Source organism: Channa argus, chromosome 12, assembly GCF_033026475.1.
Source record: "Channa argus isolate prfri chromosome 12, Channa argus male v1.0, whole genome shotgun sequence".
NCBI lineage: Eukaryota > Metazoa > Chordata > Actinopteri > Anabantiformes > Channidae > Channa > Channa argus.
The window spans coordinates 15,319,976-15,337,962 of NC_090208.1; the positions used below are offsets into that span (position 1 = coordinate 15,319,976).

At 39.4% G+C, this 17,987-nt stretch overlaps 1 protein-coding gene across 3 annotated transcripts in view; it reads right to left on the reverse strand.

The window, feature by feature from the left end:
• stim2b (stromal interaction molecule 2b) overlaps positions 1-17,987 on the reverse strand; it is a 39,840-nt gene that overhangs the window by 10,084 nt on the left and 11,769 nt on the right. For 2 of the 3 annotated variants that reach the window (XM_067524155.1, XM_067524156.1), the window contains exon 2: positions 8,239-8,369. In XM_067524155.1, coding sequence (XP_067380256.1) covers positions 8,239-8,369 — 131 coding nt within the window. Of the gene's footprint in view, positions 1-8,238; positions 8,370-9,399; positions 9,514-17,987 lie in introns of those variants that run through there. The other variant, XM_067524158.1, reaches the window with a different exon arrangement.

Consider the following 17,987-nt stretch of genomic DNA (forward strand, 5'->3'; position numbering starts at 1 on the left):
TGCCTTTTTGCAGGAATGCACTGTAAATGTAATGTACACTGCGGCAGCACAGAGTGGGTGTTTGCCAATGCAAAACCTGGCTCATTTGTATTAGTAAAGTATGCACTTTGAGTATAGATGCTTGCCTTGTACCTCACTTGTAAGTGGCTTTGGATAAAAGTGTCTGCTTAATGACTAAATGTAAATGTAGATTGGAGGTGGTGCTACTATTCAGTGACACCATTACACTGTAATGTTAATTTAATGTGTTGCACTCTTTTTATACTCTCACTGAATGGAAAAGCTATGGAGTAAAGTTAGCCCAAGTAAGCTATAAGCTCCTAAGCAAATTTGGAGAGCACATTTTCAAACAATTTTATTCCATGTCCAACTTATCGTAGATGTCCATAAAATAAAAAAAAATTAAAAAAGAGATACTCTCTAAGCTAACTAACCGTTCTTTAAATCCCTTTCATCTGAACGGCCCACACAAACTAATACAGTACAAATCACATATAGTGAGGTTCTGATTTTGATTCAGAAAGTACTAATGTGGTGTTGGGGTTAGCAGCAGATTAGATCGTGTTTTTGAAACATGATAAACCGAACGTTGCAGCTGTGGGTGTTTTGACATCTCAGACTGTAATGAATCGGATGCAGATCAATGACTTTCACATCTGACTTGATAAGGATAAAGAGCACACCCATATTCCATCACAGCTTGCAAATCATCACGGGCCTGCACCTAGACTGATGTTATCAGTGTGTTTTTTTCCCTTTCAAATAGTCCCAAAAGAATTAAAGACCACATCTTGATCGTGACGTTGTGCAGACTTGGCCATCATTTTCAAAATCCACCAGTACTTTCACACATCTCCGCTGTGTGCACAGAAAATCTGAAGGAGAGCTGCGAGTTTGACATTGAACTTGCTGGTTGTTGAGACAGATTCCAACAATGAGACAATTTTTCTGTGTGTGTGTGAACAATTTAAAGTGAGTGAAATTGGTTAAAAGTTATGAGGATTCATCATCTGGTCACAATCTGTACAGAATGTTATGGCAATCCATCCAATCATTGTTGACAGGCTATGCTACACAGTATGATGGAATAATTAACAGATATTTCTACTGTCAGAAACTACAGCATTATACTGAACCTAATACTCAAAAACTATTTTGTTGTTGTTGTAGCCCTTGTTCACATACATGCAAGGTTTTCTGGAGTCTGGAGTCTTCAGTCTGAAAAGGTCATTTAGGTCACTGAGAGACTTTGCATGGTGTTTTCTTCCCTTCGCAATGCAAATGCAAATGAGTTTTTTCTCTCTGACACAGACCCAGAAACAGGCCAAAGAAACCAACAGTTTGCAGAGTCACTGGAGGAACCACAATGTGTGCAATACGAACACAAACGAATGTCTTGCAAAGCCTCTAATGCTCGCTGTACTTTGTGTGATAAGAAGTCCTGCTGGCCAAGATGCAATTTCGAGGGCATTTGCCAAAGCAAGAATAGAACAAGAACAGAAAAAGCCTGGTGAAACGGGCAGATATTCTTTCTGGTAACTTGTCTTCGTGAGAGAAAACGTCAATTATTTCAACGGGTCATTTATCAGACAGCAAGTAGTAGTAGTAGTAGTTTAGATGCATCCATTACAGTGCCACCAGTTTAAAGAGTTACTGTGTGACTCACAGAAAATACTCTAAAACAACAAGAGGCCGCTTAACTGGAGGATTAAAAGTGCTGCATCACGATGCTTCTACTTGTGGGCAGACTGGTGGGGCTGCTTTGCATGTGGTCAAAGACAGCTTTGTGGTGCTTTATGGAGTCATATAAAATAAGCGATGACCTGCACACACAACATAAAGATAGGCCTCTGTGTATTTGCCTTTTGGCTTGTGTGGTTTAGATAATGTCATAGCTGTGTTAATTATAACTGTTGGAAAGGGAACAAATCCTGCAAAAAAAAAACAACCCAAAGATCCTTAGATTGTAATAACTTGGAAATAATAGTAATAAATTGTTGTAAGCATGACAGTGGACAATTAATCTCGCAAAGACAATGATACATACACTCAGCCCATGTGAACACACACTGGCCGAGCACAGACTGGGTAGGACACATGGTCAGACACAGTAGCAAACAAAGGCATATTTGTTCCCATCAGATCCCGGCCTGGCATAGCTGACACAGTCTGAGAGTCCTCCCATGAGCCTCTGCTTTCTCTAATAGCCTGTGATGCTCCGTCGCTGATATCTGCTGTCTCAGTCCATCTGTCCACATCTACTCGTCTAATTTGCTCAAGGTTATTGCATCCATCATCCTAACGCAGAGTTTTTTTGTTTTTTTTTACATCAACATGAATTAATCCCATTCATTTTGTGAAACTGCAGAAGTAGTTTAATTAATTTAGTTAATAGGTTATAAACTCGGGAGAAAAGTATGCTGGCCTTTGACATGATTTATGAAAAGTGTGAAATACTTAGAGTACAACTGATTTATAAGACATGACAGCTGGGAAGTTTCAAATTTGAAACCATTGCATGATAACATCTTCTTTGAGCTTTTATTGTGAACTTATCACATTACAAACTACCTGCTATGACCTCAGCGAGGCCTGCTGAGGTCATAGCAGGTAGTTTGTAATGTGATAAGTGGTTCAACATTCTAAAATACATGTTTCTGAGTTACATAAACTCTGGGTTTTAACACGTTAACAGTGAAACTGCCCAGTGTTGAACAGAGAATCTCTAAAGATTTTAGAAAGTCTGAAAAACACCAAAGAAGGAGACGGAGATCACTGAAGATTTGGCTGCATCTGTTACTGGGAGTGTGACCGCTGCAGGGGACACGCAGTCCCTTCTAATCTTGCTTGAACGACTTGTCAATGTCCCATTATCATCCTTATCAACACAACAGTCTTCAACAGTCAACTTTCTCAGAAGTGTGTCACACAGACCTTTACCAGGTGAGTCATACTACAAAACGTTCAGAGATTGACGCGCAAGCTAATGGCTCAGTCTAGAGAGGACAGTCTAATATGATGGAAGAGCAATTTTTCATCCTTCTGATTTATTTATTTTGTCTCTAATTAGTGCTGCAATTTCTTTTGGATTTTCGCTGCTGAGACGTTGGACCTTTGTCCCTTTGTCCCTTTGTCCCTTTGTCCCTTTGTTTTGAATCCTCCTTTAAATTGTTCGTTCGTAACAGGATCAAACTTTGTCACCAGTTCCACGCATTCGTGCGCCTGTTTTTAATTCAGCTAGGGGACATATTATGGAAACGGCTGTGTTTTATTCCTCTTCAGTGCTTCAATACTAACTGAAGAAAAAAAATAACACGATCTTTCGCGACCATTTCATAGTTTTTCTTTGTGAATCGCTGCAGATTCTTTTTATTAGTCAACTTTTACTTGTATGGGTCCTCTTGTAACCACTACACCATAATTAGTATGGCTTAGGTGATTTGGTTACATTACTGCATTATCATCACCCCTTTATTTACAAACATACAGTATCTGCGTTGATAAGTTGTTTGAAAATAAATAACTGTATTAATACATTTATTTTAAAAAAGTTCTAAATTGCTAGCCTATGTGAAAATGTGTTCCAAAGGAATATCGCAAAATCTATAAAATAAAAGCAGTGAAATGTCTCCTGCAGTCCACAATATATCATTAGATTATTGACATTTGTACTTTAATGCAAAAACCAGGATTTTACTGTTGTAATTAGCTACATACATTGATATGACTGATTGATTTTTTTGTCTGTTTTGTCTGTTACGCACCACTATCTGTGTTTACTTCAATTAAATCAGCTGCAAATAACAATAATGACCTTTACACCCATAAGTTCTCCTTGTTGAGGGATTTCTGTCGCTCCTTAATTCTGTGGTAAACATGGTTATGTGTTGCTTGTGTCTACTTCTTGGTCACATATTTTCAAAGGGGTCTTCTATATATATGTGTTCGAGAAACTTTCAGTTGTTAAAATGTTAAAATGAGATGATATGTGGAAAATTGTTGTAGCTTATTAGTAAAATCTAGCTCAATAGCAGCTGGAATATCTTTATGCAAAACATGCTTAAATATTTTTCCTTTTCAAATGAAAACACGACTTATTTGCCAGAAACAATAGTTTTTATAAAAATTACTTAAAATTCCATTTTGCAGTGCAGATCATAATGAAAAATTTCTCTTAAAGAACGTTCCCTCCAGAACATTCCCAGACAAGCCAGCAAATACCTCTGATACAGCTGAGATGATTTTTAAGACTTCTCAAATTTCGTCTGGTAAAACCAGTGCAAAAACAGACCAAGCATGCAGCATATACATTATGCATCATACTGTAGATGTACCGCTCACATGCAGAGAGCAGTTTTCCCCCCACTGAGATGTTACACATGGCCTGTCAAGAACCGATAAAGTAAACACACACATTCACACATATCACCAGCAGCGCCGTGCCCCCCTCCCCCCACATCCCCATTGCAATGTGTGTTGGGTTCTTGCGATTTCAAAGTGATGTGACATGTTCCAGCCGAGCGTCTCCGTGGCAGACGGGCGGCACGCAGCCCAGCACCCGGAGCAGAGGACGTGCACCTGCCGTCCCCAGTGACTGTGCTCAGCAACAGCCCTGACGGTCAGTCAAAACCCCTGACGATACCCAGACTCACACAGAACTCTGAGACAGGATTATCTTTAACAGTATTACAGCTAGATTTGATTCCTAATAAAATTCCTCCACAGTAGTCAAATTGCAGACGCTTTAGGAAGACTGTTGGAATAAGTGATTGCTTATGGTGTTAAAGCTATAAATATACATTGTACATACTGCATTCATTAAGTCTGATCTAGATGTTCCAAAGGGGAGAAAAACGTTTGAGATATTAAACAGCTCCAACTGTCAAGTCATCATCACAATAAATAAAACTAGATGGACCAACTCAAAAACTGTCAAAATCTAACATATTCCCCTCATCATGGCAAATGATTCTGACAAAGATTTATCTCCTTGCTTCCTTTGAGGATTATTTGTTTTCTGCCATGACTCCCTGCTCCAAATATCAACTTCAAAAGCAGCCCAAGCCTTTCTTGTTCAACACGGATAGCTGACGTGGGAGGAGGAACAGAGATACGTGCTGGCCTCACCACTTCCTTGTTGGCTCTCACTGCTCCACAGCAAGCGTGCGTTTAAGTACATTGCATTGAGTACATGGCCAGAAATGTCTATGACTGCAGAAAACTAAAGGAGGAGCCTGGGGTAACTGGTTAGGGTTGAAGGAAGATTGGGTTCAGGTTGAGTGTCGAAACATACAACTAGTTGGGCTAAAGAAAAAAAACTTCATCCAAGTCATAAATGTCATAAATGCCATTTCTCCTTCAGTGACGTGAGATTTTCTCTGGAAAGCTACACACACTCACAATATTTTCAAGACTTCACACTAATTTGCTTCCAACCTCCAATGTCAGGTCTACACGTTTACACCGACAGCGAGGTGAAAAGGTTGTGTTAATGTCACCTCCTATTGTTGCAGCAAATTGACTCAATAATCCTGCCTTGAATGGCCCGTGGAAAGAGGCTGAAGTCTAAACAAGTGTACGGCTAATACATCTGTGAGGGCTCATTTCCTGGTAACTTGGCAACAATGATAGTTGTTACCATAAATCTAAATCACATTGAACACAGCGTTACCAGGTAACATACAAGTGGCCGACAGCAGCTGGTAAAAGTTTTTGCAACCTTCATTAACTGGGGGGGGGTCCACATACTGCACATTTGCCAAACTAAATATTTAATAATAAATGAACAAGTGTATATCTTTTTGTTTTATTTGTTTAACTGGATTCCCATTATCTAGTTTTAGCACTTGTATGAAAATGTGATCATATTTAGGTCATAGTGTAATGGATTCACAAACTGTCAAGCACCACTGTATAAAATAATTTCCTTAATTTATTTACAAAGTATATTGCCATAGCAAACTGTTCGGTTTCAAAGCTTTGTCTGCCAATTATTTTATTGAATATTCTACAAATTAAGTTCAAATCCCCACATTTTAAGAATGATTGATTTTTGGCTCGACTTCAGAATAGCTTACTTACACAGAGGACTAAGGAAACCAGGCCCTTTTTATACAGACTTATACAAAGAGAGAAGCCAGTCTTTTTTATCCTGTATTAATTCATATTTCTGATATTTGTTGCAAAGTATTAATCATTTCCTTTCTACTCTACAAAGCTAAGCTGCTAACCAAAAACTTTACATACATATGTGGTGTCACTGACAACTTATACGTTATTAAGAACTACATATCTTGACAGAGACGATATAAACAAATACGATCGCTCTCTCTCATCTCAAATTTTAGTAGATGAGATGTAGAGAAGGAAAAGCATAAAGTGCCACAGGGATCTTTGTTGGCTGAGTGTAAGGTTTCAGCGAGGTGGCAGAGGGATGAGTGGGTGATGACGATCTTGTCCCCAACGTCCAGATGAAGCCTGACATCCTCAGCCCTTTAAGACACCTCACCCTCATCCACCATTCTTCTTAACTGTGTCACTTCTTCCAACTCCATATTCGATATTACTTAGGAGACATCAGATTCCTTTTTGTTGACAATTTGAAAAGGTTTACCAAATATAAGTTGATGTAAAATGGCTGTTTATGTCAGATGGACCTATACATTTGCACAGTGAACGTGAGAGTAAAACTTGCAGTCTTTACAATCTTGTACTCTTGTTCACATGACAGCATTCACCAACATAAAACACATTGATAGACAGACACTAATTCAATGAGAGAAACATTCGTCGCGTTGCATAATCCTGCTGCACCTGCCACAGGATTCCAAAGAGGAAGATGGAAATCCTCACTAATAGGTGTCAGCCAAAAATATGTCAGGCTTGACTCATTGCCCTTATAAAGACAAAGTTGAAGCCAGGGTAAGGGCCAAAGTGCATCACACTCATACACAGTTCATACAGTCATCAGTGATTCATAAACAGACTTCATGTGGGCTGGGGGCCAGTTCTAACACTGCAGCCATGGGGGTCTTTAGACACAGCATCCAGCTCTTTGCTGAGGCGCCACCGCAGAGCTGCAGAGTGTAAGTGTTTCTGACACTAGCACTTTTCAGACAGTTAAACATGACTCCTACCAATGCACACACACACACACACACACACACACACACACACAAAATGTGACCAGGGTCCCGAGTGGTTTCTTTTGAACATAAGAGGTCGTTGATTGCCAAGAGACGTGCGGGGTACAGCAGGTCAGAGTGCTCTCAGATGTCAGTCCTGCCCGTCTCAAAACTGGTTCCGTCTCTCTCCAGATTCCACAGACACACAAAGACACTGTCACTGCTGATGCTTTTCAACTGCAAAAACCACCAAACCAAGGTTTTCGGATGAAACAAACTTTATGAGCAAAATAAGATCATATGTTTATATGTAGGTTGCTTGCCCACACAGAAAAAGATTTGTTTTACATTTTCTGTTTCTTCTGGTAGATTTATGTCTGTGAAAGCCACTAAAATTCTCTGTTTTTGCTGACGTGCCACTATGTCAGGAATGCTGACGCCGACTTGCCTCTCTCCAGCATGACTAACTGCTAGTTATTAGAAGTTATTTTACTTCGAGGACAGCCACCATACAAAGACTGGACCATTGCCACAAGGACTCACTCACTGTATCATTGTAAACTAAATATTTAATTGTGTGTGTGGTGACAGACACGTTTTCTTGTGTCAACACTTGAAACACTTACAAGTGGTTTGGTCATGTTCCAATAACAAAGTGATTTTTAATTTCACAGTCCTAAAGGTTTTGCTCCTGTTTACACACTTTATAACAAAGAGGTTCTAAGAAGCACTAAGGCCTAAAGCTTTGGTTACTTACCCCAGGGGTCCCTAACCTTCCTTGTGTCCCTTTAAAATGAAAAAAATCTACTTTTGACACCTCCTCACATGCTCGGGCCTCAGAATGGAGATGAGTTGTCAGATCATCTCTTTTCTGCTAAAGCCCTTTAAAAGGTAGTATTTAATATTTCCATACATTTAGAGACAAGTCCATGTAAATATCAAACTTTCTCCCAGGTTTACTTTAAACTTCTATCAGACTAATATCCCGACATCGGGTCAGAAACGGCCATCTTTACCTTATAGTTATCAATTGTTTAAAACTCATAAAACTTGTCTTTTGTCCTCAATGTGGACTGAACACCCAAAGTCCTAAATGCACATTCACGTAACTCACCTCCACGCTCTCGTTGACCTCTATTCCCCCGTCATTGTCGTCATCCAGCTGTTTGTGGATGTGCCGGAGAGCCTCCAGACTGAACCGGTCTGCCTCACCTATGCATGGCGGCATTACTATAAGACAGGGGTCTACAAGGGACAGAGAAGAAACGCCAAGTCAGGAGAAAGCAAAACAGCAGCCTGAGGATGTTTACTCAACGATCCGTTAATGCCTTGTTTCTGTGTCACCTTTAATAACAATGGTAAATTTACTTGTGGGTGGATTGAGTGTTAAACAGTGGGCCTGGGGTGAAGGTTGCTGCAAAACTAAAACATCAAATTTGACGTGACTGTAAAAATGTGATAATGCACAAACACACATTTGTAAAACCTCACTGTAATGTCCCATCCCGTTACATAACCTTTTTCCTCCTGATTGTTCCCCTTAGGGCACAGACACAACAAGCCAGCATCAGGTAGGGAAAACACAGGACCTGAATGGGACATGGACTGACTGAGGGAAAGCTGATTTCTTAAAGTGTCATGTAAACACAGTCATTAACAAAAGTATCGCTTGCTTGCTATTCTCACACTCTCACTCGCCACCAACAGTTTATAGCTACTTGTAATCAAGAATGTCTGTGATAGGAAACTACTAATGGCACAACAGGCGGTCAGGAGTAAAGGTGGGTTTAAAATGTGTTTTCAAACTATGCTCATAGCAAGAATACACTACATTACTCTAGAGAGGTATTTTAACTGATTGTAAAATTACAGGGAGGAAATAAATTGGACCAGAAAATCAAGAGGCAAAGTCTCTAAACATAAGTTAAAATTGAAGGCCATGAAGGCCATGTTTGGTTTCACTAGGTCCAAAAAAAAAAGGGAAACAGTCTCACTCATTTCAACAGGGGAGTGTGTTTTTAATGCAGCCAGGACAAGCACCACTGTGAGCTCTGGTAAAATCATGCAGAAAAAGTTGGCTATGGTTCAGCTTTTTCTGCAATGCAACATGATGTCATTTAACAAGACACTATGCTGGTCAACCATGCATGCAAGGTTGCATCTCTGATGGATTGCTTTATAATGTCAACGTGAAACAGATGACTTTCAAGAGTTTCAATAGAGTGAGTAGAACAAACCATGTTGTGGTAATCTAATAAGCATTTTCTTTACGTACTCTGTCCCTCCATCTGAACTTCAATTCGGTTGTCTTTCCATTACAAGAACGAACACTTGATAATGACGTGCCCCAAGGCTCTGTGTTCGGCACATTTATTATATTTCTGTAGACATTAAGGATCCTACGTTAGTCCCTACTGCAAAAAAAAAAAAAAAACATCAGAAACTGTTCAAGGGAAGAATCCAGATGTTGCTTGTTATAAATATCTTGTGTGTCAAATGATCATAGTCTTCTTTTCTTAAGTTGAAAACCATGTGAATAAAGATTGAACATATGTTTCAGAATTTCATTTTCAAACCTTTGCTGCCACATTCTTACCAGTACTTTATTAAGATGACTTGCTGCACTGTATATGAACACACCGGCGGGATGTGTTCATATGATGCTTTTACGGTGGATTAAGTTTGTCATTTAAAATCACGCATCATCACAGTCTTTCATAATCCAAAAGTTGGTTGGCTTTATCTCCCAATGTTTGTGCCAAACGTATATTTGTATTTATCAAGCCATTTCAAGAGTCACTTCGTTCATAGCTTTGCACACTTATATCAGAGAGTTCATCTTTCAATAATCTAAGGTCACAAAATGTGATCTGCTGTTTGGCCTTTGTACAAACAGAGATGGGAAAGAAACTTTTTATGTTTCCTGCTTCAGCCACAGGGAGCAATTAGACTGAAGAACTCTGTATCCCAGACTAAATTCAGGCTCCTGAAAATTCAGTGGCAGGTCGACTCCTTTACTTGTTTTAGCCCATTTTACCCTTCGTATTATTGACAACAGTTGAACAGTTATCTTTCCCTTTGTCTTCACTTATTTTAATAAAGTGACAAAAATGCACATTTGATATTTGCCTTTAGGACCCCAAATAAAAAATATATACAACAACGGATGCTTCAAGCAAATAGTGAGCTGATCACAGCAAACAAAGCTGCTCAGCATTTTTACAGCATTCTGTCATGTACTGTTGTCATTCCTGTAATGTCCCCCAGGCAATCTCTAGTTGTGTTTAATCAGCCCCCTGACATCCCATGGGGAAATAAGGCCATTGCTTACAGGCTTCCACGCAATGGAGACGTTTAGCTGGACAGGTGCCAAAGTGTTTCAGAGGAGCGACAAAACAGACGCAATTACATATGCAAAAAATCTATTTAAATGAAAAAAACATGTATTTAAATACATAAACTAAATATACAAAGACAGAAGTCTTAAAGTTATATGTGGCTGTCCATGTCACGCCAAGCCCACAAAATAATGATGCTACCTGTTTGTCATCGAACACAAAAGCCACACAGGAGCTGAGGCAAACACAACACTCAAACCGTTAGTCAGCCACACTATTTCCTACTGCCAGAAATAAGAGGAATTAACTAGTCACTCAAAAATACTCAAAACTAGAAAAAACATATTTTAAGGATTAAAAATGTCCATACTTTGTGAATTTCAGATACAGGTCAGATGTAGATTTATGTATTTTAATTACAAAGGCACATATTCAAAACTTTTTGTTTTTGTGTTTTTTGCTCCATATGTTCTCTAAATATATAAAAAAAATAATATAATAAATATCGACTATGTGCACACATTACTAAAACTTACATTTACATTTACATTTAGTCATTTAGCAGACGCTTTTATCCAAAGCGACTTACAAGTGAGGTACCAGGCAAGCAAAAATCTAAGTCAAGAAGAAAACAACAAAACAAAGTCCTATCAGAAAAGTGTTTACAGTTCACGAGATGCAAGTGCGAGAAAGAGCAGAAAGGATTTTTTATATTTTCTTTTTAAGAGATTTAAGTGCATAGGAAGATGCGGAAGAGTTCTGTTTTGGCTGAACAGTAGATATGAATCTATTTATTTTATTTGAAATAATATTCACTGCTCTGAACTAAGTCAGTGTTATTTTGAATACATGAACAAAATGAAGCTATATTCATGAGCACGTAGAGCATGTGGGAACTATGTGGTATTTTTCTGTGACGTTCTAATGTCAGGCCTGTTTACTCAAACAAGACTGGACACGTTAGTTATAGAGTTTCTTCTGGGTTATCTACAGAAGAAGCAAGGGGGGCTATTTGATTGGACGTGTCACAGACTAGGTTTGGATGGAAGAACACAGGGTGGATGAACTGGGAGGATGAAGAAACCAGCCTTGGCAAAAGGTTTGTGACTGGACTGAGCTCCACGGCTATTGAATGGCAACAGTGTACTGTACCAGAGGGCTGGATGAAAGTGATCATTTGTTTTTTTGTGTAAGCAGATACAATAGGTTGGCTAGGGTGAATGAAACCAGTCAGACCTAAAATCTCCACTTAACATGATGCTGTGGTGGCCCTGAACAAACGTTACAATTGTGTTTTGACTGAGCTACCCGAACTCTATAACACCATGCAGTGAAAAATAGGAATAAACCAGCTGTTTAACGCTCCAAAGAAAATGTAGTATGACCTACACGTGAACATACTACTTGTTCCAAAAGTATGTTTATTAACAAAAGAAACATAGGTGGTGCTAGGGTGGGGCTGGATGGGACTGCAAGCACAAAGAATAACAATAGCCACAGCGTAACAGTATCTCTCGTTTCCCTGATTCCCCTCGTCCAGTGACACAGCAACCAGATCAAGCAAGCAGCACAAATACTGCAACTTCCACTGGATTCGACTCAAGTTCACCCTGATGTGCATTTTTACTTCAATAAAATAATTGTATAGTTTGCCACTGTATTAGCAACGTGACAGAAAAGTGTCCTCTCAGCCAAAGCCCACAACCCCCAGCAGTAGTATCAGCCATTGAAGCAGTACCCTGTTATGAATGTCACACCACAGGGGTCTCAAAATTTGCAAACATCGATTATTCGAATCAAACAGTTCTAATAATATGATAGGCAACATAAATTATTGCAGTGTATTTAATCACGGTGCACATTAATTTTAGCTTGGCCTAAGTAAGTCTTTGAGTCCTCTCTCTCCCTCTTTCTGACGTGGTTCAGCAGTTCTTGCTGAGACAAACGTATCACATCTAAATGCGGAAGTCTGACCTAAACATGTAACATGCTTTAATACAATGCCACTAACAGCTGTTGATCACCTTTCAGTCCTATCATTGCTCTGGTTATTAAAATTATTAATTTTACTTTTATAAAATGTGCAGTTGTTATAGTATGCTGTGTGATACTTGCATATAATATTTGAAATATTTTTCAATGTCAAATGTATTCATTTAATTTCCTTCATCCACACCATTGAATACCTGTCACGTCCCACCAAGAAAAAAAAAAAAAACTCTGCCGCTGCCTAAGAACAGGAAGCATGATCAACATACTGAAGTTCTTGCAGATAAGCCTCATTTAGCAGTGTCCATCTGTGTCCTGTCAAAAAGCATCTGAGAACAAGTTACATAATGCATTTGCTTAGCTTGCCAGGGCAGTTTATATTGCCTGCTGTTTGCATAGCATGCATATCTATTTGGCTGTCTGGTTATTTAAACAGGAGCAAAACTCAAATAATTTACTTGTGTTTTACATACAAACACACACGCGGCTGCACATTCTGTGAGGCGCTGCTGTTTAACTTAAAGTCTCCGTTTTGCAGGGACATCTGAATTAATACCAGCCTTCTTTTCACAAACAACTTTCCATGAAGGGGATCTTTTTTTTTCTAGTTGTCTTTTTTCACACTAGTGTCCTAATTTTATTCTACATGTGTGCGGAACCCTTCACAACCCATCTCATCATCCGGAGCTCACACGGGAAAAAATAATTCAGAGATAAAACAAACAAACAAAATAGCCCCGTCATTCTCTGACAGCATTTAGGCTCTCCCACCTGGTGTGGGATTCAGAAACATGACAGCACAAGCCTCTCCTTCCCAGGTGACCCAGATCTGAGTAAGTTTGAGTATGTTTAGGGGCCGCTGTGAGCACTACAATGAGGAAGCATGTGACAGGAAGTGGCCCTGGGTGACCCTGAGCGTTCCAGGGGGACGCACACAAATTCAAAACATCCAAACGAAGCTGTCCCAGTAGATGACAAAATTGGAAAGCACTGGGTTATTTTTAGCCTAACCGGCTCCCAGTTGTCAGGATGTAAAAGCTCAACAATGGCAGAGGTCTCCCCTCCTGAAACACAAGAACAGATGTTAAGTACACACTCGCAGCTGGAAAACACAAGCAGGAAAGCAGTTTTGTAGTAATTCACTTTGCTATAACTCACAAACGCGTGCAAGCTGTGACAGAGGGCAGCAGGTCTGCTTCAAAAGATTCTGATAACAAACGCATTTAGCTGTCAGCTGCTTCCTTTTAAGTGAATCCCAGCACTTCAAAATGTTTTTTGTACATTATATGCATGTCGCTATGAAGGTTCTGTTTTTATTTTTAAAGCTGCTTAGTAGGTGACAGGAGAAGGAGACGGGAAAATGTGTGTGATGTCTGATGTGTTTACAGTGACTTTTTGGGGACTTCCTTCAATCCGATCCCTTGAGACATTCAGCCATCATGTTTGTATGACTTCACTCACTAACACCCACTGCATAATGGATGTGTGGCCTGTTAATGACATTGAAACTCTATGTGAAAATGACAGCTTCACTAAGTGTCACATACTTGTTTTCTCTTTATTTCCTACAATGGTTTGATGTGACAAAAGTGACAATGGCAGTAAAATTCTACTTTTTAAAGTTAGATAGTATAAGATTGGTAATATTCTCTATTTTCTAACCGAACAAACTGATGAAAAGATGAAAAAAAGTATTGTCTGTGTAACCAAAGCCTGACAGAGCTCAACTGTTTTTCAAGAGCTGTCAAAAACACGTCAGTGAATTGCATCATGCATTGGGTGGTGTGTTCATTTATTCACCGTGCTGCTGCATTGAATATTCAATAACTAAAGCATCACACATGCAACTACACAACAAAATGTCTAATAAAATACTTGAAAACAACTGGAAAATTGATGCCCTTAAACTATTTTTTTAAAATATTTACTATTAGTAAAAATCTGAATATTTAACAAACAAATATAACAACTTTTATTTTCTCTCACACACAGCAGCTGCTATTAACTGCAGACCTGATGCCACAAAGGAGATAATAATAAATGAATATGTTAGACTTTTGAAAACAGTGACTGAAGATTTAGTGAATCTTGTCAGCCCTTTGTTGTCCAAGGAATGAGCTTTCTACCTGCATGGAGGAGGCTGAGGCTTGTCTTCCCTCCCCCCATCTCACTTCAAACGCAATCTTGGATGAAGACCAGATTTAGTGTAAGAGCATCTGAGCCTTGGGTGGGGACCAGGTTGGTGCGGGCAGAGGCGGCGTGGAATTAAGACAGCAGGATATGATGGGTTTGACATGCATCTCCAGGGAGCCAAGAAGGCTGAAGTTGCCTGTTCTTACATACATACTGCTTGAGATGTCTCTGTGTGTTAAGCTATTCCCTGTTCTCACACAGGCACACATTCTTTCTTTCTCGTGTACAGACACAATGGCACCTTGCTTTTACACAGCACACCCCCTCAGATGAGTGGGGCTGAATGGCAGTGCAGGTGGCGACAGGTACAACAAGCAGACCAGGATTAAGTAATGAGGAAGCGGATGAGGGAATATAATATGCAACATTTGAAAACAATCTGCACCTCTTTATATTTCCCCCATTGAGACATTGTCCACGTCACAGTTCCTCAGACAGCCTAATTAGGTCACACTGTGCAAGGGTTTGCCTTAAAAAAAGCAAGGAATCATCACGTGGATTCTGTTGTTCCACCTTTCATCCCATGCAAACACTGTTTCTTGTGTATAACTGTACACTTACTCCACTGAAAATTTTATTTGTAAATGTAAGTTTTAGTAATGTGTGCACATAGTCGATATTTATTATATTATTTTTTTTTTATATTTAGAGAACATATGGAGCAAAAAACACAAAAACAAAAAGTTTTGAATATGTGCCTTTGTAATTAAAATACATAAATCTACATCTGACCTGTATCTGAAATTCTGTTGTTCCACCTTTCATCCCATGCAAACACTGTTTCTTGTGTATAACTGTACACTTACTCCACTGAAAATTTTATTTATCTTCTATAAACACACAATTAAAAACAACCAAACCTTCACACACATCCAAAACCTGAGATTTCTCTGCTCAAACTTGACATTATAGAGCCTCTGGTCGGGTGTGTTCAGTTCAGTGACAACTCTAACAAAAGGTTATTCAAACAAGATGGCGATGTTTTCATTGTTGACAAAAAAAGAAACAAGTGGGTTTACTTTCTGTGATTCTACTATAAGAGAGGAAGTGAAAAAGAGTAAGATGGAGCCGCAGATGTGGACAAAATTCAGCGTCTTTTCCAGCAAAGTTCAGTTTGTTGTTTTTTTTATCACAATAGTGTCTATTCTAGATTATTGTTGTGGGATGCTACATATTTGATGTTTCAACAGAGTCCAAAATCGCAATCCACTGCCCACATAAAGTGAACTATTACGTTAGGAACAGGCCGTTGAAGGAGTAATGGCTTCAGGCTTGATGCCTCACCAAGTTGGAAAAATGCTGAAGATAGAAAACTGTGTCTGTCATCTACAGGTACAGGCTAACAATGACACGTGGTAAACTCATTAGTGTGTCCTGATGGAAATTGTTCTATAGGGGGAATAAAATGCTTCCAGTGTTTGTTTTACATCAAAAAAGGCACACAGATTTTAGCTCTTTATATAAACAACTGTTGTTTGTATCTCCACAGGGCATTTTTGAAATCCCTAAAGTACAGCAGTCTCCTCAGGGTAGGTACACTAAGAAGGTTGTCAACATTAACAGCGGTTGGCTTGCGGGGAAATCTAAGGACACATAAATACATAAAGCCGGATCTTTATTCTTAGACATTTCTTTTATAACTCTTTTTCCATTATTATGAAACAGAAAATGTCAAAGAGATGTTAAGACCATGAAAAAAGTGCTACTGGACCATCATAAGATGTGAAAATTCCTGGCAGAAGTTGAACTTGTCCTTGCATCTTAGCACACCAGCTATGCAATGGTTCCCCATTGTCATGTTCATTGACACTTCAGGACTGCAGGCACTCAGATCTGAACACGTTTCCTCCGCTCTTTTTATTTGCTACACAAACCTCCTTTGAGCAAACCTTTTTATTTGCTCGAACAGTTTCTGTCTAAATGTCACTTAGCTCTCCAGCCAAAGAGCAGCAAAGCTTACCCTTAGTACACCTTACATTATTTTACCACAGTATGTGAACCTTCACGGGTGTATAAGAATTCATCATATGGATGACATGTGTGAGGATATTCCTATGCATTCCTGCATTTTGATACCCAAAGCAGACAGGAACGAGTAGACAACCTGTACTTCACACACCTGATCCTTTACCAGCCTTGCAAATAAAGCTCCTAATCCCACAGCATTCAACCCACAGATCAGATGCTCCAAATTGTGTAAAAGTGTCAGAGTGTACCAGACGTGTTCCCTGTAACCAGTGCCCATATGGCAGTGTCATAAGTCAAGCTGACAGCTCAGTATTAAAGGCAAGTAAATAAAGCTACTGGAGAGTCTACCATTTCAGCTCATCAGCAGCCATTAATAAGACACAAATATCATTAGCCACCTACAAATGCCACCAGCTAGATCAGAGGTTCGGAGAGAGAAAGAGAGACAGAGAGTTTAGGATGAAGTGTTTGTTTATTTACTCCGTTTGCACAAGCTGTTCATTTATTACAGCATAATGGCATTTCAGACAAAAGTTGCTGTAAAGACCAAGACGTATTGTCAGGTAAACAAAAGAACTCAGTTTTTAAAATCAGTTTTAATGGGGGCCTTGGTAACAGAACAGTTACAGTTCCTGAGAGAATGTTGTTGCACGAATTTCCTGTCTCCTTCTATCATTTGTCACTGTAAGTGAAGACAAACCAATGCCTCACAAGTGTACATTTAAATCTGACTTATTTCACTTTGGCTCCTTATGGCAAGAGAATGGCAAAGATGACAAAAAACCCCAAGGTGTCTTTAGTGAAGCTGGCCAGCAGGAGGACAGGACCTGATGCATCACAGCAGTTGTCTCCCCCTTAAAACCAAATAAGCGATTTCTCTGGCTTGATGCCCTCGCAAAATAAAATCATTGTTTATATGCCAGGTTTTAAGATTTTTGTTATTGGCGACTGCTCTGCTGACAGGTGAGCTTTTCAGCTCCCCAGGTTTCCCCCAGGGCAAGGCAAAAGATGTGTTACTGAAAAATTATTTACGAGCAAACAACAGCACAGTGCCACACACCATTGCAAAATTACCTCATGCCCAGATGGGAGTCTAACCTTTCTTCCCCAAACGCTTGCATCTCTAAGCATGATTCATACTTTCAGCAGCCACCTACACAGAGACAGTCATATTTCCAGCCCAACAACATCACAGCGAAATGTGATCCACCCTGTAGTGGATTATCTTAACCTGCTGAATGTAACACCTATAAGAACAATAGATTATGCAAGAACAATAGGTGGCTGTGGAGGCAGATCAGCTGCCTGCCTCTGCAGTATTTAAAGGTTGGACTGTGTTTAGGGCATCAAATTATCCATAAAATTCTTCTTTTTT